This window comes from Oncorhynchus masou, chromosome 28 (genome assembly GCF_036934945.1).
Source record: "Oncorhynchus masou masou isolate Uvic2021 chromosome 28, UVic_Omas_1.1, whole genome shotgun sequence".
NCBI classification, from domain to species: domain Eukaryota; kingdom Metazoa; phylum Chordata; class Actinopteri; order Salmoniformes; family Salmonidae; genus Oncorhynchus; species Oncorhynchus masou.
This window is the reverse complement of record NC_088239.1, coordinates 28,600,373-28,625,464: the sequence shown is the minus strand read 5'-3', so window position 1 is coordinate 28,625,464 and position 25,092 is coordinate 28,600,373. Positions and strand designations below refer to the sequence as shown.

Genomic DNA, 25,092 nt, shown 5'->3' with positions numbered 1-25,092 from the left:
ACAGTAGACTACAGACAATATGTTCCTCCACCATGTACAGTAGACTACAGACAATATGTTCCTCCACCATGTACAGTAGACTACAGACAATATGTTCCTCCATCATGTACAGTAGACTACAGACAATATGTTCCTCCTCCATGTACAGTAGACTACAGACAATATGTTCCTCCACCATGTACAGTAGACTACCACATCATGTACAGTAGACTACAGACAATATGTTCCTCCACCATGTACAGTAGACTACAGACAATATGTTCCTCCACCATGTACAGTAGACTACAGACAATATGTTCCTCCACCATGTACAGTAGACTGTTCCTCCACCATGTACAGTAGACTACAGACAATATGTTCCTCCACCATGTACAGTAGACTACAGACAATATGTTCCTCCACCATGTACAGTAGACTACAGACAATATGTTCCTCCACCATGTACAGTAGACTACAGACAATATGTTCCTCCACCCTAGACTACAGGCAATATGTTCCTCCACCATGTACAGTAGACTACAGACAATATGTTCCTCCACCATGTACAGTAGACTACAGACAATATGTTCCTCCACCATGTACAGTAGACTACAGACAATATGTTCCTCCACCATGTACAGTAGACTACAGACAGTATGTTCCTCCATCATGTACAGTAGACTACAGACAATATGTTCCTCCACCATGTACAGTAGACTACAGGCAGTATGTTCCTCCACCATGTACAGTAGACTACAGACAATATGTTCCTCTACCATGTACAGTAGACTACAGCAATATGACCATGTACAGACTACAGACAGAATATGTTCCTCCACCATGTACAGTAGACTACAGACAATATGTTCCTCCATCATGTACAGTAGACTACAGACAATATGTTCCTCCACCATGTACAGTAGACTACAGACAATATGTTCCTCCACTACAGACAATATGTTCCTCCACCATGTACAGTAGACTACAGACAATATGTTCCTCCACCATGTACAGTAGACTACAGACAATATGTTCCTCCACCATGTACAGTAGACTACAGACAATATGTTCCTCCACCATGTACAGTAGACTACAGACAATATGTTCCTCCACCATGTACAGTAGACTAGATGTTCCTCCACAGACAGTAGACTACAGGCAATATGTTCCTCCACCATGTACAGTAGACTACAGACAATATGTTCCTTCATGTACAGTAGACTACAGACAATATGTTCCTCCACCATGTACAGTAGACTACAGACAATATGTTCCTCCACCATGTACAGTAGACTACAGACAGACAGACAATATGTTCCTCCACCATGTACAGTAGACTACAGACAGACAGTATGACATGTACAGACTACAGACAGACAATATGTTCCTCCACCATGTACAGTAGACTACAGACAATAGACTACAGACAATATGTTCCTCCACCATGTACAGTAGGCTACAGACAATATGTTCCTCCACCATGTACAGTAGACTACAGACAATATATTCCTCCACCATGTATAGTAGACTACAGACAGACAATATGTTCCTCCACCATGTACAGTAGACTACAGACAATATGTTCCTCCATCATGTACAGTAGACTACAGACAATATGTTCCTCCACCATGTACAGTAGGCTACAGACAATATGTTCCTCCACCATGTACAGTAGACTAGACAATATGTTCCTCCACCATGTACAGTAGACTACAGACAATATGTTCCTCCACCATGTACAGTAGACTACAGACAATTTGTTCCTCCATCATGTACAGTAGACTACAGACAATATGTTCCTCCACCATGTACAGTAGACTACAGACAATATGTTCCTCCACCATGTAGAGTAGACTACAGACAATATGTTCCTCCATCATGTACAGTAGACTACAGACAATATGTTCCTCCACCATGTACAGTAGACTACAGACAATATGTTCCTCCACCATGTACAGTAGACTACAGACAATATGTTCCTCCACCATGTACAGTAGACTACAGACAATATTTTCCTCCACCATGTACAGTAGACTACAGACAATATGTTCCTCCACCATGTACAGTAGACTACAGCAGATATGTTCCTCCACCATGTACAGTAGACTACAGACAATATGTTCCTCCACCATGTACAGTAGACTACAGGCAATATGTTCCTCCACCATGTACAGTAGACTACAGACAATATGTTCCTCCACCATGTACAGTAGACTACAGACAATATGTTCCTCCACCATGTACAGTAGACTACAGACAATATGTTCCTCCATCATGTACAGTAGACTACAGACAATATGTTCCTCCTCCATGTACAGTAGACTACAGACAATATGTTCCCCCACCATGTACAGTAGACTACAGACAATATGTTCCTCCATCATGTACAGTAGACTACAGACAATATGTTCCTCCACCATGTACAGTAGACTACAGACAATATGTTCCCCCACCATGTACAGTAGACTACAGACAATATGTTTCCTCCACAGACATGTACAGTAGACTACAGACAATATGTTCCTCCACCATGTACAGTAGACTACAGACAATATGTTCCTCCACCATGTACAGTAGACTACAGACAATATGTTCCTCCACCATGTACAGTAGACTACATGTACAGTAGACTACATATGTTCCTCCACCATGTACAGTAGACTACAGACAATATGTTCCTCCACCATGTACAGTAGACTACAGACAATATGTTCCTCCACCATGTACAGTAGACTACAGACAATATGTTCCTCCACCAGGTACATAGACTACAGTATGTTCCTCCATCATGTACAGTAGACTACAGACAATATGTTCCTCCACCATGTACAGTAGGCTACAGGAAATATGTTCCTCCACCATGTACAGTAGACTACAGACAATATGTTCCTCTACCTTGTACAGTAGACTACAGGCAATATGTTCCTCCATCATGTACAGTAGACTACAGACAATATGTTCCTCATGTACAGTAGACCAGACAATATGTTCCTCCACCATGAACAGTAGACTACAGACAATATTTTCCTCCATCATGTACAGTAGACTACAGACAATATGTTCCTCCACCATGTACAGTAGACTACAGGCAATATGTTCCTCCACCATGTACAGTAGACAAGCATTTCGCTACACTCGCATTAACATCTGCTAACCATGTGTATGTGACAAATAAAATTTGATTTGATTTGATTTTGATTTGATTTGACTACAGACAATATGTTCCTCCATCATGTACAGTAGACTACAGACAATATGTTCCTCCACCATGTACAGTAGACTACAGACAATATGTTCCTCTACCATGTACAGTAGACTACAGACAATATGTTCCTCCACCATGTACAGTAGACTACAGACAATATGTTCCTCCACCATGTACAGTAGACTACAGACAATATGTTCCTCCATCATGTACAGTAGACTACAGACAATATGTTCCTCCACCATGTACAGTAGACTACAGACAATATGTTCCTCCACCATGTACAGTAGACTACAGACAATATGTTCCTCCATCATGTACAGTAGACTACAGACAATATGTTCCTCCACCATGTACAGTAGACTACAGACAATATGTTCCTCCACCATGTACAGTAGACACAGACAATATGTTCCTACCACCATACAGTAGACTACAGACAATATGTTCCTCCACCATGTACAGTAGACTACAGACAATATGTTCCTCCACCATGTACAGTAGACTACAGACAATATGTTCCTCCACCATGTACAGTAGACTACAGACAATATGTTCCTCCACCATGTACAGTAGACTACAGACAATATGTTCCTCCACCATGTACAGTAGACTACAGACAATATGTTCCTCCACCATGTACAGTAGACTACAGACAATATGTTCCTCCACCATGTACAGTAGACTACAGACAATATGTTTCCTCCATGTACATGTACAGTAGACTACAGACAATATGTTCCTCCACCATGTACAGTAGACTACAGACAATATGTTCCTCTACCATGTACAGTAGACTACAGACAATATGTTCCTCCACCATGTACAGTAGACTACAGACAATATGTTCCTCCACCATGTACAGTAGACTACAGACAATATGTTCCTCCACCATGTACAGTAGACTACAGACAATATGTTCCTCCACCATGTACAGTAGACTACAGCCAATATGTTCCTCCACCATGTACAGTAGACTACAGACAATATGTTCCTCCACCATGTACAGTAGACTACAGGCAATATGTTCCTCCACCATGTACAGTAGACTACAGACAATATGTTCCTCTACAATGTACAGTAGACTACAGACAGAGAGTATGTTCCTCCACCATGTACAGTAGACTACAGACAATATGTTCCTCCATCATGTACAGTAGACTACAGACAATATGTTCCTCCACCATGTACAGTAGACTACAGACAATATGTTCCTCCACCATGTACAGTAGACTACAGACAATATGTTCCTCCACCATGTACAGTAGACTACAGACAATATGTTCCTCCACCATGTACAGTAGACTACAGACAATATGTTCCTCCACCATGTACAGTAGACTACAGACAATATGTTCCTCCACCATATACATAGACTGCAGACAATATGTTCCTAGACAGTAGACTACAGACAATATGTTCCTCCACCATGTACAGTAGACTACAGGCAATATGTTCCTCCACCATGTACAGTAGACTACAGACAATATGTTCCTCCACCATGTACAGTAGACTACAGACAATATGTTCCTCCACCATGTACAGTAGACTACAGACAATATGTTCCTCCACCATGTACAGTAGACTAGAGACAATATGTTCCTCCACCATGAACAGTAGAATACAGACAATATGTTCCTCCATCATGTACAGTAGACTACAGACAGAATATGTTCCTCCACCATGTACAGTAGACTACAGACAATATGTTCCTCCACCATGTACAGTAGACTACAGACAATATGTTCCTCCATCATGTACAGTAGACTACAGACAATATGTTCCTCCACCATGTGTTCTACAGACAATATGTTCCTCCACCATGTACAGTAGACTACAGACAATATGTTCCTCCACCATGTACAGTAGACTACAGACAGACAATATGTTCCTCCACCATGTACAGTAGACTACAGACAATATGTTCCTCCATCATGTACAGTAGTACAGACTCCACAGTAGACTACAGACAATATGTTCCTCCACCATGTACAGTAGACTACAGACAATATGTTCCTCCACCATGTACAGTAGACTACAGACAGTAACTACAGACAATATGTTCCTCCACCATGTACAGTAGACTACAGACAATATGTTCCTCCACCATGTACAGTAGACTACAGACAATATGTTCCTCCACCATGTACAGTAGACTACAGACAATATGTTCCTCCACCATGTACAGTAGACTACAGACAGACAATATGTTCCTCCATCATGTACACTACAGACAATATGTTCCTCCACCATGTACAGTAGACTACAGACAATATGTTCCTCCACCATGTACAGTAGACTACAGACAATATGTTCCTCCACCATGTACAGTAGACTACAGACAATATGTTCCTCCACCATGTACAGTAGACTACAGACAATATGTTCCTCCACCATGTATGTTCCTCCACCATGTACAGACAATATGTTCCTCCACCAGAGTAGACTACAGACAATATGTTCCTCCACCATGTACAGTAGACTCCACCAATATGTTCCTCCAGTACAGACAATATGTACAGTAGACTACAGACAATATGTTCCTCCACCATGTACAGTAGACTACAGACAATATGTTCCTCCACCATGTACAGTAGACTACAGACAATATGTTCCTCCACCATGTACAGTAGACTACAGACAATATGTTCCTCCACCATGTACAGTAGACTACAGACAATATGTTCCTCCACCATGTACAGTAGACTACAGACAATATGTTCCTCCACCATGTACAGTAGACTACAGACAATATGTTCCTCCACCATGTACAGTAGACTACAGACATATTCTTCCACCATGTACAGTAGACTACAATATGTTCCTCCACCATGTACAGTAGACTACAGACAATATGTTCCTCCACCATGTACAGTAGACTACAGACAGACAATATGTTCCTCCACCATGTACAGTAGACTACAGACAATATGTTCCTCCATCATGTACAGACAATATGTTCCTCCACCATGTACAGTAGACTACAGACAATATGTTCCTCCACCATGTACAGTAGACTACAGACAGACAATATGTTCCTCCACCATGTACAGTAGACTACAGACAGAATATGTTCCTCCACCATGTACAGTAGACTACAGACAGACAATATGTTCCTCCTCCACCATGTACAGACAGACAATATGTTCCTCCACCATGTACAGTAGACTACAGACAATATGTTCCTCCACCATGTACAGTAGACTACAGACAATATGTTCCTCCACATGTACATAGACTACAGACAATAGTTCCTCCACCATGTACAGTAGACTACAGACAATATGTTCCTCCACCATGTACAGTAGACTACAGACAATATGTTCCTCCACCATGTACAGTAGACTCCACCAGTACAGTACATGTTTCCTCCACCATGTACAAGACAATATGTTCCTCCACCATGTACAGTAGACTACAGACAATATGTTCCTCCACCATGACAGTAGACTACAGACAATATGTTCCTCCATCATGTACAGTAGACTACAGACAATATGTTCCTCCACCATGTACAGTAGACTACAGACAATATGTTCCTCCACCATGTACAGTAGACTACAGACAATATGTTCCTCCATCATGTACAGTAGACTACAGACAATATGTTCCTCCACCATGTACAGTAGGCTACAGACAATATGTTCCTCCACCATGTACAGTAGACTACAGACAATATGTTCCTCCACCATGTACAGTAGACTACAGACAGACAATATGTTCCTCCACCATGTACAGTAGACTACAGACAATATGTTCCTCCATCATGTACAGTAGACTACAGACAATATGTTCCTCCACATGTACATACAGACAATATGTCCACCATGTACAGTAGACTACAGACAATATGTTCCTCCACCATGTACAGTAGACTACAGACAATATGTTCCTCCACCATGTACAGTAGACTACAGACAATATGTTCCTCCATCATGTACAGTAGACTACAGACAATATGTTCCTCCACCATGTACAGTAGACTACAGACAATATGTTCCTCCACATGTACATGTACAGTAGTTCCTCCACCATGTACAGTAGACTACAGACTATATGTTCCTCCACCATGTACAGTAGACTACAGACAGACATATGTTCCTCCACCATGTACAGTAGACTACAGACAGACAATATGTTCCTCCACCATGTACAGTAGACTACAGACAATTTGTTCCTCCATCATGTACAGTAGACTACAGACAATATGTTCCTCCATCATGTACAGTAGACTACAGACAATATGTTCCTCCACCATGTAGAGTAGACTACAGACAATATGTTCCTCCATCATGTACAGTAGACTACAGACAATATGTTCCTCCACCATGTACAGTAGACTACAGGCAATATGTTCCTCCAACATGTACAGTAGACTACAGACAATATGTTCCTCCACCATGAACAGTAGGCTACAGGCAATATGTTCCTCCATCATGTACAGTAGGCTACAGACAATATGTTCCTCCACCATGTACAGTAGACTACAGACAGTATGTTCCTCCACCATGTACAGTAGACTACAGACAATATGTTCCTCCACCATGTACAGTAGACTACAGACAATATGTTCCTCCACCATGTACAGTAGACTAGACAGCAATATGTTCCTCCACCATGTACAGTAGACTACAGACAGACAATATGTTCCTCCACCATGTACAGTAGACTAGAACAATTTGTTCCTCCACCATGTACAGTAGACTACAGACAATATGTTCCTCCACCATGTACAGTAGACTACAGACAATATGTTCCTCCACCATGTACAGTAGGCTACAGACAATATGTTCCTCCACCATGTACAGTAGACTACAGACAATATGTTCCTCCACCATGTACAGTAGACTACAGTATGTTCCTCTACCATGTACAGTAGGCTACACACAATATGTTCCTCCACCATGTACAGTAGGCTACAGACAATATGTTCCTCCACCATGTACAGTAGACTACAGACAATATGTTCCTCTACCATGTACAGTAGACTACAGACAATATGTTCCTCCACCATGTACAGTAGGCTACAGACAATATGTTCCTCCACCATGTACAGTAGACTACAGACAATATGTTCCTCCACCATGTACAGTAGGCTACAGGCAGTATGTTCCTCCACCATGTACAGTAGACTACAGACAATATGTTCCTCCACCATGTACAGTAGACTACAGACAATATGTTCCTCCACCATGTACAGTAGACTACAGACAATATGTTCCTCCACCATGAACAGTAGGCTACAGACAATATGTTCCTCTACCATGTACAGTAGACTACAGGCAATATGGTGCTACCGATGCAGGATCTTAATTTAGCCAGTTTGCTACAGGAGGGAAATGATCCTGCAGCAACAGAAAATATGAATTATTATGTGGATTAAAATTAAATGGACAAGTCGGAAATTTCAAAGTCGAAATTACAAACTTCAGAATCCTTTTTAATCCTGAAATATACTACAAATGGTACATTTCCTACAACAGGGTGAACAAACGAGTGAATGATGTGTTTATAGCTCATAGAGTCATGTCAACATCTCATGTGCTAGGGATCAAAGTCAAGCTACTAAACTATAGCCTACTTTTCACAAGTGTTGGTATAACACAGGTTCTTCTGCTCTGTTCAAGGGTGTTTAATTAAAACATGATGAAATTATTCATAAGCAGTAAAGTTTAGTAGGAGTCGAGATGACCAACCAGACACACCTGAGAGAAAATAACATGGACACTAAGATGAAGTCACTAGCACCGGGATCTTGGACCCGCCCCGGCATTAGCAGATTGTGTGTGTTTTTATGTCTTTGCCATTACGGTTGACCAGGACAATTCCCAGGCTTGATGAGTCATAGCACAGTCACACAGTTAAAAGTGTCACCACAGGAGCAAGAAGACAGATGGAGGCAGAGAGATTGCATGCCTGGGATGTCATTGACCTACCCCTCCACTTAGACACGCTAAACTAGGCCCGGTGCTTGAGGCTAGTAGCTGGCCCTGTGGTGGGCAGACTAAGGGAACCACGCCTCAAAGCACCACTTTAGGAGTGTTACTTTAAACGACAATACAGACTCTCTCTCTACACACATCAAACCATGAGAGAGGACTTTAAGGCCCAAAGGCACCCGGCGGATGGTAAAATAGGAAAATCGATGGAGAACCTATGACCTCCATTTGTTTTATAGACACAGAGAAAAGGTACGTAATGCTATCAGGTGAATTATGTTGGTCGTAAACCGCACTGTAAAGATGGTATAGTGTACTTGGTGCTGAGAAATATTGCTGTAGTATCATGTGAAAAGAAAAAGTCAAAAACATTGGCTTGTGGGTACAGATTTGAGTTCCATTGTCAATGCACACAGACAAATACAAGGTCCGTAGGCTACTACTAAAGATGATATGCCAAGGCTGAGTGTCACACTCTGGAGTTGAATATCTGTGTACAATGTGTACTATTGAAGGAGGTAACTCAATTGAGACATACAGTGGCTTGCAAAAGTATTCACCCCCGCTTGGCATTTTTCCTATTTTGTTGCCTTACAAACTGGAATTAAAATAGATTTTTGGGGTGTTTGTATCATTTGATGTACACAACATGCCTACTACTTTGAAGATGCAAAATAGTTTTTATTGTGAAACAAACAAGAAATAAGACAAAAAAAATGAAAACTTGAACATGCATAACTATTCACCCCCCACGCCAAAGTCAATACTTTGTAGAGCCACCTTTTGCAGCAATTACAGCTGCAAGTCTCTTGGGGTCTGTCTCTATAAGCGTGGTACATCTAGCCTCTGGAAGTTTTTCCCATTTTTCAAGGCAAAACTGCTCCAGCTCCTTCAAGTTGGATGGGTTCCGCTAGTATACAGCAATCTTTAAATCATACCACAGATTCTCAACTGGATTGAGGTCTGGGCTTTGACTAGGCCATTCCAAGACATTTAAATGTTTCCCCTTAAACCACTCAAGTGTTGCTTTAGTAGTATGCTTAGGGTCATTGTCCTGCTGGATGGTGAACCTCCATCTCAGTCTCAAGTCTCAAGACAAACAGGTTTCCCTCAAGAATTTCCCTGTACTTAGCACCATCCATCATTCCTTCAATTCTGACCAGTTTCCCAGTCCCTGCAGATGAAAAACATCCCCACAGCATGATGCTGCCACCACCCTGATTCACTGGGGATGTAGTTCTCGGGGTGATGAGAGGTATTGGGTTTGCGCCAGACATAGCGTTTTCCTTGAAAGCCAAAAGCTCAAATTTAGTCTCATCTGACCAGAGTACCTTCTTCCATATTTTTGGGGAGTCTCCCACATTTGTTTATTTAACCAATGTCTTTTTTCTGGCCACTCTTCTTATGAAATCCAAATAAAAATCCATTTAAATTACAGGTGGTAATGCAACAAAATAGCAAAAATGCCAAGGGGGATGAATACCTTTGCAAGGCACTGTAGTGTAGACTCGCTGAGCTGGATTTGGAAACTGAAGACAAAATTATTAACAGCTCTAAAGAAAAGCAGATGGCACTAAAGTGAACTTGAGAAGAATGCCTCTGTTGTCATAAAACCTGCAGATAAGGGAGGCACAATTGTGGTTATGGACAAATCCAGATGTGACCAGGAGGTCCTAAGACAACTTAATGGCTCTTGTTTCTACAAACAGATGAACGCATATCCTTCACGATTATTCCAAACAGATCTCAGACTCTTAATCGAGGAGGGTGAGTTTAATTCAGATATCACCCCTAAAGTTGCACAGTTTCTCCTGAATGAGTGCCCCCTCAAGCCTCTTAACCATCCTGACACGCTAGTTGTCTCCGGTTTGGTAGACTCACAGAAAGGGTCTCCAGTTTTGTAGATCATCACATTAAAGAGTTTGTCCCTAAGCTGAAGTCATACATCAAGGACAGCACTCAGTTCATTGTGTTCATCTATAGCCTCCCCTGTTGAACCCAGGAACTATATTGTGCTCCTAGGACATTAAGACCTTGTATACCACCATGACACACCAACAATGCCTGGCGACCTCAGAACACTATCTTGATACCAGACCAGTACACAACCTTCCCACAAGCTTCACCGTCAGCGTGGCTTCTTCTGTTTTGATAAACAACTTATTTTTCTTCAATAATAGGCCTTACCTTCAACTGGCAAGGGAACAAAGATGGCTTTTATATAGTTATGCTAATCTTTTTGTTGGCAGACTAGAATAACGTTTTTTTATGAAGTATTTTCTCCCCCATTATTGTTACTTGGAGATGTTATATCAATCATGTTTTTTTACTATAACAAGGGAGACATTACAATGTTGTTGGTTTATAAATGATCATTTTAGATGTCTGAAATGTACTATGAATTATAACACTGAAACGATTACCTTTTTGGACATAATGGTCACCAAAAAATGTGTGTTTTATCCTGTGATCTGTATACCAAACCCACAGACTGCAACATCCTTTTACATGAAAACCACTATCATCCTACCTCTGAAGAAAAGCCTTTAGATTTAGCGGGTGGTAACTAGTGGAAGAGATACCAGCTAGAATACAGTTTTAACCAATCGGCATTCAGGATTAGACCCACCCGTTGTACAAGAAGGGAATAAACAATGCGTGCTGGATAAATTGGAATAAATTTGTATTTTCAAAAGGGAATGGCTACAAGAAGCTGAAGTCAAAGAAAAAAAACAGAGAATCTGGGAAAGATCCCACTGGTTCAGAACAGGAGGAGGAAAAAGCCATCTCATATATATTGCACGACCCTTACTACCAAGACAAGTACTATAAAGAATGTTATATTTAAACACGGGTATATTTTACAAAGTCGTGCCCCTTTAAGAAAATCTATTTAAGGAGATAATAAATAGAGGGGTGAACGCTTGTCCCTCACAAGATCGTCCAGTCCAATAGGCTTACAGGATGCCCAGCAGTGGGGGGATTATAAGTGTGGTAATCGTATTCATTGTCAACTCATAAGAAACATTAAAATGGTACAATCGCCCTGTCAGAGCAAGAGAACGGAAATGAGCAGTTTCACAACTTGTAAAACTAAGAATGTTGTTTACATGATAAACTGAATCCCTTAAGGAAAGCATCATTGAACACAGACACTCGATCAAAAGAGAAGATCATATAATAATCCAGTGGCCAGACATATTAAAGAAGCAAATGATTGGTATTGAGAAAATGTCCCTGGGTCCAAGAGGTGGCGTTATTAATCCATTTAGAAAGCGGAGAGAGGCGTTTCCTAGATTCCATTTTCAAATATTTCTTTCCTACTGGTACTGTATGAGCGAGGAATTCATTCTCAAGGATTTCCTCTAGAAAGCATAGCTCTTCTTTTTCCTTATTTATCATTGGTAATGTCATGAGTGTCTGTTTACATTGTCAGGTGGTATTATTCTCAACTGACTTTATCATTGGGTGGATTCGATTATCTGAACAGCATGGAACCGGCCAACGGCCCGCTACGTCACCAGGTGAACCGCGGGGAGAGAGGAGCGCCCTTCTCATTCCAAAAAGAATGCAATCAACTTCACCAGGTGCAAAACATGCCTACACGGGCACCCGGGCAAGATTAATAGAACCCCCTTACAGAAAACAAATGTACATGTTCCATTGTTCAGTACAACATAATATCACAATCTATTGGTCAATCTACACTAATAATAATTGGTTAGATTCATGTAAGTCATCCAACCTAACGTTTGATGTTATTTTAGTGTTTTCACATTCCATTGGTCAATGCAACATGCACTTTCTACAACTGTTTTAACCTATCACATGTTTTTATTAGCATATTATTTGTGATTGGTCCCTGAGGCCACTTTGAAACGTTCAAAATCCTCATTCCTTCTTATTTCTGTAAAAACCCTAAAGAAGGATAAAATATGAAACATGTTGGTACGATTAATTGCAATAAAGCTTTTTTAATTAAATCCATTTGTTCTCCAAGTGTTGCTGATCTCCTCTACCTCTACTGAAGGAGCTCACTGAGTCGGAGATTATGGAAATCTTTCTCTAGCAGGTTTAACATGTATTTTGCTCAATGCATAAGGTAATATCATCTGCTCTAATGCTGTGCAGCTCTGGGGCCTCTCACATTCACTGCTATCATTCACAAATCCATGTCCAGCTATCTCACACACACACACACAACCCTGAATTATGGTTTCACAAGGCCACAGGTCTCTCTTGTCCACTCCATCATGCCAACAGCCATAAATTAAGATGGTGAGCTCACACTTTGGGGTGAATTTATTGTTACATGATTAAGAGGCCTCAATTTGAGGCCAGATACAGTAGGTTTATTAGGCAAAAAACAACCAAACATTTCCACATTTGGAGTTATGACTGACAGCTCTGGCCATGTCTACCTGCCTCTACAGAATGCCAACAGGAACAGAACAGGATTCTGTGTGTATTGATATTTGTATTTCAACTACAGTATATCCCCCTCTTCTTGGTTTTCCTCATATGTAGCCCTATAGTGGATATACTTTACTGTGTAACGCTGATTCTGATCATTTTAACCCTTTCCATGGCCTGACATTTGTGTGTACAGTGAGGTGGTATGTGTCACGTTCTGACCTTTATTTTCCTTTGTTTTGTCATTATTTAGTATGGTCAGGGCGTGAGTTGGGGTGGGCAGTCTATGTTTGTTTTTCTATGATTTGGGTATTTTTATGTTTGGCCTGATATGGTTCTCAATCAGTGGCAGGTGTTAGTCATTGTCTCTGATTGGGAACCATATTTAGGTAGCCTGTTTTGTGTTGGGTTTTGTGGGTGATTGTTCCTGTCTCTGTGTTTGCACCAGATAGGGCTGTTTTTTTTTTTTCACATTTCTTGTTTTGTTAGTTTATTCATGTATAGTGTCTATATTAAAGAACCATGAATAACCACCACGCTGCGTTTTGGTCCGCTTCTCCTTCACCTCAGGAAAACTGTTACAGTATGGAGGAAGACCTTACCAGGGACAGTCACACAACCATCACTGAAGGAGATGTCATCTATGGCCACGATCTCAGAGGGGTCACTGTCACCAGAGAGCTCCCCTAGAATGATGACCTGTAATACACAGGACAGAGGAACATTATACAGTGTGTGTGTGTGTGTGCAGTGGCATGTCCAGGGGGGTCATTTATACGCTTGTTTCTTTTTTTTGTATTAAAATTGTTAGGGAAGCCTGGCTCCCCTTGGCATCCATTAATACATGCCACTCTGTAGTCTGAATGTCATTCAACGCCCACATCAGTAGAATACATTTTGGAGTTGAAAGACAAATGGCAAAATAAGTCATCGTTTTAGTCAAAGTATGATATATTTGGGCGTGATGTGCCAAATCCGAATGTGTGACTTTTAATGTTTCCATGAGTTTTACGTGTCTTTTCCTATGAGATCATGTGCAAATTCTTTTCAGCCAACATTTTGTTTCAGGGCGTGGTTTTATTTAAATGTTATGCCGTCCTCAGTGCATTCAAGACAAAAAACTCAGAATTCCAAGTTGGAAACTATGGCATATTTTTAGAGCTCTGCTTTTCCAACCTGAAGATCACTGACATCATGATTTGACCTATTTGTTTCTCTGAGTTCCAAGTTGTTTTGAAAGCACCATTAACACCCACCTGCATTGCAATGTTCAATCATCAGAAACACCTGTTGTCCTCTGAGAGCCAAACAGCTTTTCTATGTAGCCTACACCTGGGTTTCCACTAGATAAAACAGCCACCAAGTCAAAATAGGCTATATTGTATAGAATCATGAAAAAAATGCTTTTTGAGTTTAGATTTAGGCTAATGGTAGAAGTGTAGTAAAGTTTAGGGTTAAGGTGAGAGTTAGGTTTAAAATTAGATTTTAAGAAAATTGTAAGGATCGACGCTGGAGACGAGAAGCAGGTGCAGGGAGTGAACATATAATGACCATGGACAGGAACAGAATATGGCAGCGTCTGGACAGGGGAAACGGAAACGACAATAATGCAGACACGGGGAACAAAGTGAGGAGCAGACAGAAGTAGGGAAGTCAATCAACAAAGTGAAGGAGTCCATGTGAGTCCAGTGAGCGCTGATGCGCGTAATGATGTTGACAGGTGTGTGTAATGAAGGGCAGCCTGGCGCCCTTGAGCGCCAGAGAGGGAGAGCGGGAGCAGGTGTGACAGAAAATGATGACTTTGTACCAAAATACTGTATACTACACACTTAATGAGTATATCCACATACTATTAGTTCATTTTAGTATACTGTAAACAAACTGTATCCTTTTAGTTGTGTACTAGCGCATCGCCTGTCTACTGAAAGTTGATGCTGTTGCTATGCAACTTCTTGCTAGCTTGCTAGCATAACAAATTACTAGCTAGACATCTTACGACTTCAGTAACCATGTCCATTGAGAACGCACAACGACTATTTTTATTTTATTTAACCTTTATTTAACCAGTAAGGGCTCATTGAGATTTGAAATCTCTTTTTCAAGAGCGTCCTGGCCAAGATAGGCAGCACCAAGTCATGACACAATTACAGACAGACAACATGAAAACTACAAGTAATCTAGTAAAAACCATAGAATTCACAAGAGTATAACAAAATCATAAAACAGCAAATTAAAAACATTGAGGGAATCAGCCTCAAAATCCTTCATCAGTGATTTAAAAACACCAATCGGAACAAGTTCTTCCAGTTTAAAAGTATTTTGTAAGGCGTTCCAAGACGATGGTGCAGAGTACATAAAAGCCATTTTACAAAATTCAGTTCGGACATTTGGAACAGTTAGCAGGATAAAGTCCAATGAACGAAGAGAGTACCCACCACATTTCTGAACCATAAAAATGCCCAAATAAAATGGTAGTAAACCCCAAATGGCTTTGACTATACGGTTTAGCTAAGCTAAGAATGACGTGAATAATCAAGTCAATAAACATTGGGTAGTTAGATAGCATATAGTTATACCGGCAAGTTCAAAGTATTAGTAGCCAACTAACATTAGGTAGCTCGCTAACATACCGGTACATACAAGCAACAGCTGTAATGACATGCTTTGTGGTTCGTAAGGCTAGCGTAGCTAACAAATTGTCAGTCAACATAATGTGCAACGGGAACTCATCTGAAAAGTTCTGACTTTATCACAGTGCTCAACATTTTCTTAACATTTGTCATAATTAGTTAAAGCAATGAATATGTATCCGCTCTTGTCGGACTTCAGCTGCATATTTTCCACCATGTTCTTCAAATCTGAAAACATTGCGAAGCCAGGCCCATTTTCTGAAGAATTGCATCATGAACTTTTGGATACTAACCATCTCCATACTATGACCAATAAGCATACTACATGCTCAATTTACGTTACGAATAGTACGGTTAGTGCGGTTAGTATGAGTATTTGAACACAGCTCATGTCTCAATTGTCTCGAGGCTTACAAATCTTTCTTTAACCTGTCTCCTCCCTTTTATTTACACTGATTGAAGTGGATTTAACAGGAGACATCAAAAAGGGATCGTAGCTTTCACCTGGATTCTCCTGGTCAGTCTATATCATGGAAAGAGCAGGTGTTCCTAATGTTGTACACCCAGTGTATAGCTAGCTAGCTTCCTGAAATGATAAGAGAGAACAAAGAATATAGCTATTTGGTGATGTCCGTGTGCATGTCCAAATAGTAATGACATTAGGAATACGACACGGTATCACTGGATTTATAAAACAGCAAGAGTCAGACACACGTCAACCCTCAACAACAAAAGGTTGTATAGGCACGGTTTAGCTGAGACTAATCTCTGAAATAGTTATTTTCACCTGACAGTAAAGGAGCCCGTCTTAACTGATGGTGCTTTCACCTCTAGGATAATGTCCGCTCTTGGACAGGAATGACTTGAAATAGGTGGGGCATCTTCCTCTGAGGTGGGCCTTTAAGATGATGGTGGTTGTAATAGATGTCCCTTTTCAGTCAAAATGGCGGGTGCACAGCGCACCATTCGGACGCTGGCCTTGTTTTAAAGTGCACGAACGTGCGCAGGTAACCTACTTAATCTCCTTTTGAAAGTGATTTGTTTGACAACCAGATAAAAACATTATGACTGGTGGTGTTAATGACACATTAAAAGGTAATACATTTTTACAGTTAAATTATGTGTCTTTACTATAAAGGCCATATATGGGAGGTCCCATGAAAAAGAGACTCCCGAATGTCACGGTATAATTTGCACTCTGGATGGCACTTTCCAGTGGATTTACTGCTGTATGCTAATTCTCTTATATAAAATCCTGACCTTGAGTGCAAGCACTGTAACAAGACTTTTGGAATTGATTTATGATTTATTTGAAGAGGAAAAGTTTAGGGGTGGCCAAACTTATGCTGAAGCATTTCATGTCTTGAAACATCATAATTATATAGAACAGAAATTCCACCCTCCATCGATTAAGGTTCAAAATGTTATTGCCCCCCCTCGACTGGGTCTGTGCCCCACCTTGGCCACCCTATTCAAAAATGTTCTGGACATGCCACTGTGTATGTGTGGTGTTCATGTGCACTTGTGTCCACCAGTGTGTATGGTTAATAGTGCACTTAGCTAAGGCATCTTAGGACTGTGTTCATCTGACCAAACCTTTATCTCTCTTCCTGTCTCTGCTATCAGCCTAATTTGCCATTGTTCTGTTCAAAGTCCACAGGCTACATCTTCCACAGTGGAGTTTTACAACTCATCTGATTAGGACTGATTTATGACTACATGAATCAATGGCTTGTGTCATACCCACATCAGCATTATGCTATGACTCAACCTTTCATATTTCTGTCAACAAGAGACTGATGATGCATGCTGCATATCACCCTCATTCTGACGGACAGATCATTGGACAGATTCCATTCCAAGTCGCTGTGTCGATATAATTCAAAACTCTAATTTCATCAAACTGAATCGCCTGACATGTACTGTATGATCGGAAAATGAATTTGCGTCTCAAAGTGAAACTGTGTCAGCATACAAGCAGAGTTGACCTCTATTACATGAATCATTCAGCCATTTTGGAGCTGTGGAGATGTGGAGCTGGATAGTCCCTGTAGCAGATGGTCGAGACAAAGATAACAGAAGGGGGTGAGGGACCAGACAACAGGGTGGTGAGACCCGTTCTGTGTCTGTAGAGCAGAGGAGGACACTATTAGTAGGTTTCAACTCAGTCCAGATGGCTAGAGTAGAGTCCATTTGGGTCAGAACAATCTAAGAGGCTCTGGACCCCCAATTACATGCAAAAACCACAAACAGAGACAAAGGGACAGGGGGATACCTAGTCAGTTGTACAACTGAATGCCTTCAACTGAAATGCGTCTTCTGCATCTAACCCAACCCCTCTGAATCAGAGAGGTGCGGGGGGCTGCCATAATCGACATCCATGTCTTCGGTGCCCGGGGAACAGTGTGCTAACTGCCTTGCTCAGGGGCAGAATGACAGATTTTTACCTTGCCAGCTCGGGGATTCGACAAGATAGTTAGCTCTTGATCTGTGATGTCTGCAATCCAATTGATGGTTGCATGTACACTATATATGCACAAAAGTATGTGGACACCACTTCACACCCGTTGCTGACAGGTATAGAATTGAGCACACATCCATGCAATCTCCATAGACAAACACTGTCAGTAAAATGTCCTTACTGAAGAGCTCAGTGACTTTCAGCGTGGCACTGTCATAGGATGCCACCTTTCCAACAAGTCAGTTCGTCAAATGTCTGCCTTGTTAGAGCTGTAAGTGCTGTTATTGTCAAGTGAAAACATCTTGGAGCAACAATGGCTCAGCTGCGATGTGGTAGGCCACACAAGCTCACAGAAAGGGGCCGGCGAGTGCTAAAGCGCGTAAAAATGGTCTGTCCTCGGTTGCAACACTCACTACTGAGTTCCAAACTGCCTCTGGAAGCAATGTCAGCACAAGAACTGTTAGTCGGGAGTTTCATGAAATGGGTTTCCATGGCCGAGCAGCCACACACAAGCCTAAGGTCACCATGCGCAATGCCAAGCGTCGTCTGGAGTGGTGTAAAGCTCGCCACCATTGGACTCTGGAGGAGTGGAATTCCGTTCTCTGGAGTGATGAATCACACTTCACCATCTGGCAGTCCGAACGGACCAATCAGGGTTTGGTGGATGCCAGGAGAACGATACCTGCTCAAATGCATAGTGCCAACACTAAAGTGTGGTGGAGGAGAAATAATGGTCTGGGGCTGTTTTTCATGGTTTGGGCTCGGGCCCTTAGTTCCAGTGAAGGGAAATCTTAACGCTACAGCATACAATGACATTCTAGATGATTCTGTGTTTCCAACTTTGTGGCAACAGATTGGGGAAGGCCCTTTCCTGTTTCAGCATGACAATGCCCCCTATGCACAAAGCGAGGTCCATACAGAAATGCTTTGTCGAGATCATTGTGGAAGTACTTGACTGGCCTGCACAGAGCCTTGACCTCAAACCCATCGAAGACCTTTGGGATGATTTGGAATGCCGACTGCGAGCCAGACCGAATCGCCCAACATCAGCGCCTGTTCTCACTAATGCTCTTGTGGCTGAAAGAAAGCAAGTCCCCGCAGCAATGTTGGTCCCTGCAGCAATGTCCACTCTTCTAGTGGAAAGCCTTCCCAGAAGAGTGGAGGCTGTTATAGCAGCAAAGGGGGGACCAACTCCATATTAATGCCCATGATTTTGGAATGAGATGTTCGACTAGCAGGTGTCCACATACTTTTGGTCATGCAGTATATGACCTACCAAACGGTACAGCCAGTTAACTGTATGGTTTGTGATTGTGAATGACAGGGGAAAGTTGTGAGGCAGGTTGATACAGACCTGGAATTGGTGAGCACTGGTGAAAGGTATCACTGTCCGTAGCCATGTGTGTGCCTGTGTTTTTGACCGGTTCCACGCCGAGTGGCTCCAACCTAGCGGGTATTTTTGGGTCAGGACCTGTAAAGACCCACTCACCACCCCCACATGGTGATAGAAGGTCACCTGTAGAGGGGAGGACATGTGGCATGTCAGTAAAGGATTGTGACAGACAGTTAACACAATGGCAGGATTAACTGGGTATTATTAAAGCTGTGTTTTACCCAGCATGTCTTTGAGGGCAGGAACACAGGACTCCTCAAGTAAGCCTGTGTTGCCTCTCCTGTCACAGGCCACAGAGCCAGGTAATGAGCTGGAGGAGCAAAGAGAGATAGTAAAAGTAACTAGAAAGAATCTTATAAAATGTCTAATGTTCTTGAGTGCTCGTGTACTTGGAGTTGGCAAATCTGTGCATCATGTTCCAGATGGCCCAAATCATTTACCAAAGTAGCTTCTGAAATTCTGAGTTCATCATTGCGGTACCTGATTGGTTGTTGTGGTCGTGTTTGGGTCCGATGGTGTTGAACCCTGTTCTTCTGGTCCATCCTAAGTGTGTTTCCGAGCTGGGTAACAGGTCACAGAACCCCTTCTCAAAGTCACACCTAGTGTATCCAGAACCTTCACCCCCCCAAAAAATATTATAACCACCAAGAACATTCATAAACACAGAACACAGCAGGTCGGCCATTGGACACCATGAGTCTGTCCCCCAAATGGTACAGCCCTATGGACTACATAGTAGTTTAAGAGCCCTCTGAGGTGCAGGGTTCCACTGTAGGTTGTATTGTAGGCATCATAAAGAACCATTTGTTTAGCAGATCTGTTTATGCTCCCTAAAGTGCTACTTTACGGCCCTATGTCAAAACTGCGGTGTTGGCCTCCCGAGTGCACTGCATCGAGATTGCTAGCTGTGCTACTAGTGATCCTGGTTTGAGTCCAGGCTCTGTCGCAGCCGGCAGCGACCAGGAGACGCATGGGGCGGCGCACAATTGGCCCAGCGTCGTCCGGGTTAGGGGAGGGTTTGGCAGGCAGGGATATCCTTGTCCCATTTCATTCTAGTGACTACCGTGGCGGGCAGGGCGCATGCACGCTGACACAGTTGCCAGGTGTACGGTGTTTCCTCAAGACACATTGGTGTGGCTGGCTTTCGGGTTAAGCAGGCATTGTGTCAAGAAGCAGTGCGGCTTGGTTGGGTCGTGTTTCGGGGGACACATGGCTCTCGACCTTCGCCTCTCCCGAGTCCGTACGGGAGTTGCAGCAATGAGTCAAGACTAACTACCTATTGGATATCACGAAATTGGGAACAAAAATGTGGGGAAAAAAGAGGGGAAATATGAATTATTTTTGGGGGGTTAACATACCCGTAGCCTTAGGATCAGTGAGGGAACCTTGTGAATAAAACTCATAGCCAAAGTATCTCTGAAGACATAGGATGTGTTCCAAATGGCAACCTCTTCCCTATGTAGTGCACTACAGTACTTTTGACCAGAGCCCTATGGGCCATGGTCAAAAGTAATACACTATTTAGGGGACTAGGGTGCCATTTGGGACTCAGCCATATTGGAATTCACGGAGCTGAAGCAGTGTAAGACTAGTACCATAAATATTGAGCTGTCTGTCTGTCTTTACTAGGGCTACTCTAGGTAGTCATGTGGCTCGCCAGCCTAGGTGTTAGAACATGTGCATGTGGTAAACTATGGGTGGGAATTCTATGTTCTCTGTTTCTTTGTGTTTGGCCGAGTGCGGTTCCCAATCAGAGGCAGCTGTCTTTCACTGTCTCTGATTGGGGATCATACTTAGGCAGCCCTTTTGCCCTGCTTCAGTGTGGGATCTTGTCTTTGTTTGAGTGCATGTAGTTTGCACGATGAAGTGGTTCGGTCGGTGTATTGGTTTTCTTGGTGGAACATTTAAATAAAAGAATGTATGCCTACCACGCTGCACCTTGGTCTCCTTCTGACGACATACTTTAAAGCCTGTTTATAGGTCTACTGTGAAATAAGGACTATCTATGTGATGAACACTAAGAATTTAAATTGCTCTGAGATAGAGGTGATTCTAGGTTTCTAGGAACGAAGCATGGAAAACCTTATCATGTTTTTCATATCTGAAGGGACAAATATCGTCAAAAATACAATCAAAGACCTCTTTGAATATCTTTTCAGCTCACTGTTAAAATTATTTTTTGGACAGTGCCATGTTCTCTTCTGTAGGACTATATTTAGATTGAGCAAACTGAACACAGGGTTTGATTTTCATAATGTTCAGTTTGAAGTGTTGTTTGGCAAGACAGTCATGACACAGCGCATACAATCTGATCAAATAATCTTTATCTGTGTCCCCTCAAAGATGGAGGCTACTTTTACATGTTATGTAGGTTTTACACATAATATCAGAAAGTTAATCTCATCACACAATTCCAAATTTACATACACACACCCCCTAATTAGTGGTTTATTCTTTGCCGAATAATCAACGATTCAAAGTAGTCTGTAATCAACAATAACGGAAAGACAAACTATGAATGTAAATCACTGACTCATTGAGCTGTATACTCACAATTTCTCTCATCGCTGCCATCCCCACAGTAGTCAGTGTAGTCACACACATGGTCCTCAGACACACACCAGCCCTGTTCACATGTAAACTCTCCTGGCCAGCAGGTCCCAGCACACACAGAGACACAGAGCAGAGAGCAGGCCAGCAGGCACAGAGGCCTCCGCAGTAAAGTCATCAGGAAGGTTATTCCAATACTCAGGCTAGTCCACAATCACACGCTCACCCTTCACTTCCATAAAACCGTGTTATTTTTTTTTTTACAAAAGAACGAGTAAAATACACAACAAAAGTAGCCCCTCGCGAGTCACAGTTTACTTAGATTGAAAGCGAACGCATTTTCCAGCTGTTGTTCCTAGTCAATAAATGGCTTTTATGACTGTTACTCAATGGCCTGTGTGTGTGTAACTGAGTCTGGGACTGTAAGGCTGTCCCTGTAGCTGTAATAAAAGCCTTACAGAATGTAAGTAGTCAAATGTATCCCTGTCAACAATTTATCAAGCTCTAGTCATTTGCATAGGATGTTGTGTGTTTATTGCGCTGTCAGTGCCATTGAAGACCACTAGCGCCTTGCACATAATCTACATTACTTTCACAGACACTCTTATCCAGAGTGACTCACAGGAGCAATTCGGGTTTAGTGCCTTGCTAAAGGGCACATCGGCAGTGTTTTCACCTAGTTGGCTCAAGGATTTGAACCAGTGACGTTTCAGTTACCGGCCCAACACTCTTAACCACTAGGCTACTTGCAACTCTAGTCTAGAAAGTACACTTTCCACGCTGTGGGGTCCAGGTAAGGACATTTACCACAAACCAACTACATGTCTAAGGGCTTTGTAGCACAACACAGGAGAGAGATTATGAACTACGTGAAAGATGACCATTAGTTCTGCCAGACAGGGCCACTCGTACTTACAAATGTATGTTCAACATACTTTCATTTCACATGAATCAATAAGTAAAGGATATCATTCAGATGTACGCGCAGCAGACGGCGACAAGGGGCCAGGAGCCCAAATTAAATCAACGCTGGGACAAGAGGGAAGATCAACAGCTCGCTAGAACTAAGAATGACACCCTGTTCCCCTATATAGTGCACTACTTTTGACTAGCGCTCTGGCCACTGGTGCAAGTAGTGCACTATATAGGGCAGAGGTGTCAAACTCATTCTGTGTAAACACAGTTGGTAGAGCATGGCGATTGTAATGCCAGGGCACTGGGTTTGATTCCCGGGACCACCCATACGTAAAATGTCCACATGGACCTAGAGCACAACGTGCTATGTTCGGTATTACATTCCACTGATACAAGCGGGGGGGACAAAAATGCCATTTCAAAATGACCCGTCCCCCGTGAAAGTTGCCAATGACAGCAAAACAGCTTGACATAATTATTTGACTCTTTTGCAGGAAGAAACTCAGAATGGCAATACAGTGTAGCGGAGGTGTCTAATCTAAGCATAATTAATTGCCATCATCAGCAGAAAAAGTCATTAACTGCCCAAACGAGCCAAGGAGCTCATTTACAGTAAGTAAAGTTGGACTTCATCAATGGATACATTTAACTACAAGCAGTCAGTGTTCATATTCGTAGAAACGATGTCATGTATCCTCTATGCAAAACACCAATTGGCGGTTAACTTGAATGCATTCTATCCAGATGGGTAGGCGTAGACTGGGGGTTAGTTACCTTCATTCTCCTCCAATGCATCTTCGCACAGATTAATGCACGGATGAAGTGTCTTAAAATTCGTAATGTGCTTTCAAGTGTATTCTTCTGTAGAAAATGAGAAACTTTGAGGTGAAGCAATTGATGAAATCAACAAACGGTTAAACCACAACACGGGTTTCCTCCACACGCTCTCTTGTTAGGCCAGCATCTGGGAATTGAGTCCAGGTATCTTTCCCCTCCCTCCATCCCTCTCTCTCTCTTCCTCCCTCTCTTTTCCAGCTTGTGAATTTGTAACTCCCGAGAATCAATTAACCTTCACAAGCAAGAGAGAGAGGTCAACTTGCTGCACTATGGTAAGTGACTTAAGTTTTAAAAAATACATCTAATTTAGGTCCACAGGGCTGGGGGAACCACTGCAACCATTTATCAATGTATGGCAACATTATTCTTTGCCCAGTGTCTGGTACATATTAAAACCTAGGTATGATTGAATTCTCATTTGCAACCAGTCTGTTAAGGATGTTGGCACAGGCACCTTTGACCTCTGTTTCTGTCATCGACTATGTCCCAAATGGCACCCTATCCCTATATGAAGAGTTTATTCCCAAAATTCTACCTCCACATTTGTGTTTTTCCCCCCGAAATGATTGCTTATGGGTACCTTCATGTGTGTGTAAAATATGACTGTTCTCAGATTGATTTGCAAGACACTACAAGACACTACAGATCCATTGTTTAGCTGGAATGGAATGTTCGTGTAATGTATATTTTACTATATGTGGTTCTCTCACCTAGCTATCTTAAGATTAATGCACTAGCTATAAGTCGCACTGGATAAGAGCATCTGATAA

At 42.0% G+C, this 25,092-nt stretch overlaps 1 protein-coding gene across 4 annotated transcripts in view; it reads right to left on the bottom strand.

Moving 5' to 3' along the window:
• Positions 1–25,092, bottom strand: part of malrd1 (MAM and LDL receptor class A domain containing 1) — a 208,268-nt gene that overhangs the window by 163,125 nt on the left and 20,051 nt on the right. For 2 of the 4 annotated variants that reach the window (XM_064941833.1, XM_064941834.1), the window contains exons 1-5: positions 22,574–22,959; positions 20,501–20,635; positions 20,242–20,330; positions 19,982–20,143; positions 14,139–14,235 (exon numbers count right to left, since the gene is read on the bottom strand). In XM_064941833.1, the coding sequence (XP_064797905.1) occupies positions 14,139–14,235; positions 19,982–20,143; positions 20,242–20,330; positions 20,501–20,635; positions 22,574–22,748 (658 nt within the window). In that variant the 5' untranslated portion in view covers positions 22,749–22,959. Of the gene's footprint in view, positions 1–14,138; positions 14,236–19,981; positions 20,144–20,241; positions 20,331–20,500; positions 20,636–22,573; positions 22,960–25,092 lie in introns of those variants that run through there. The other 2 variants (XM_064941835.1, XM_064941836.1) reach the window with 2 other exon arrangements.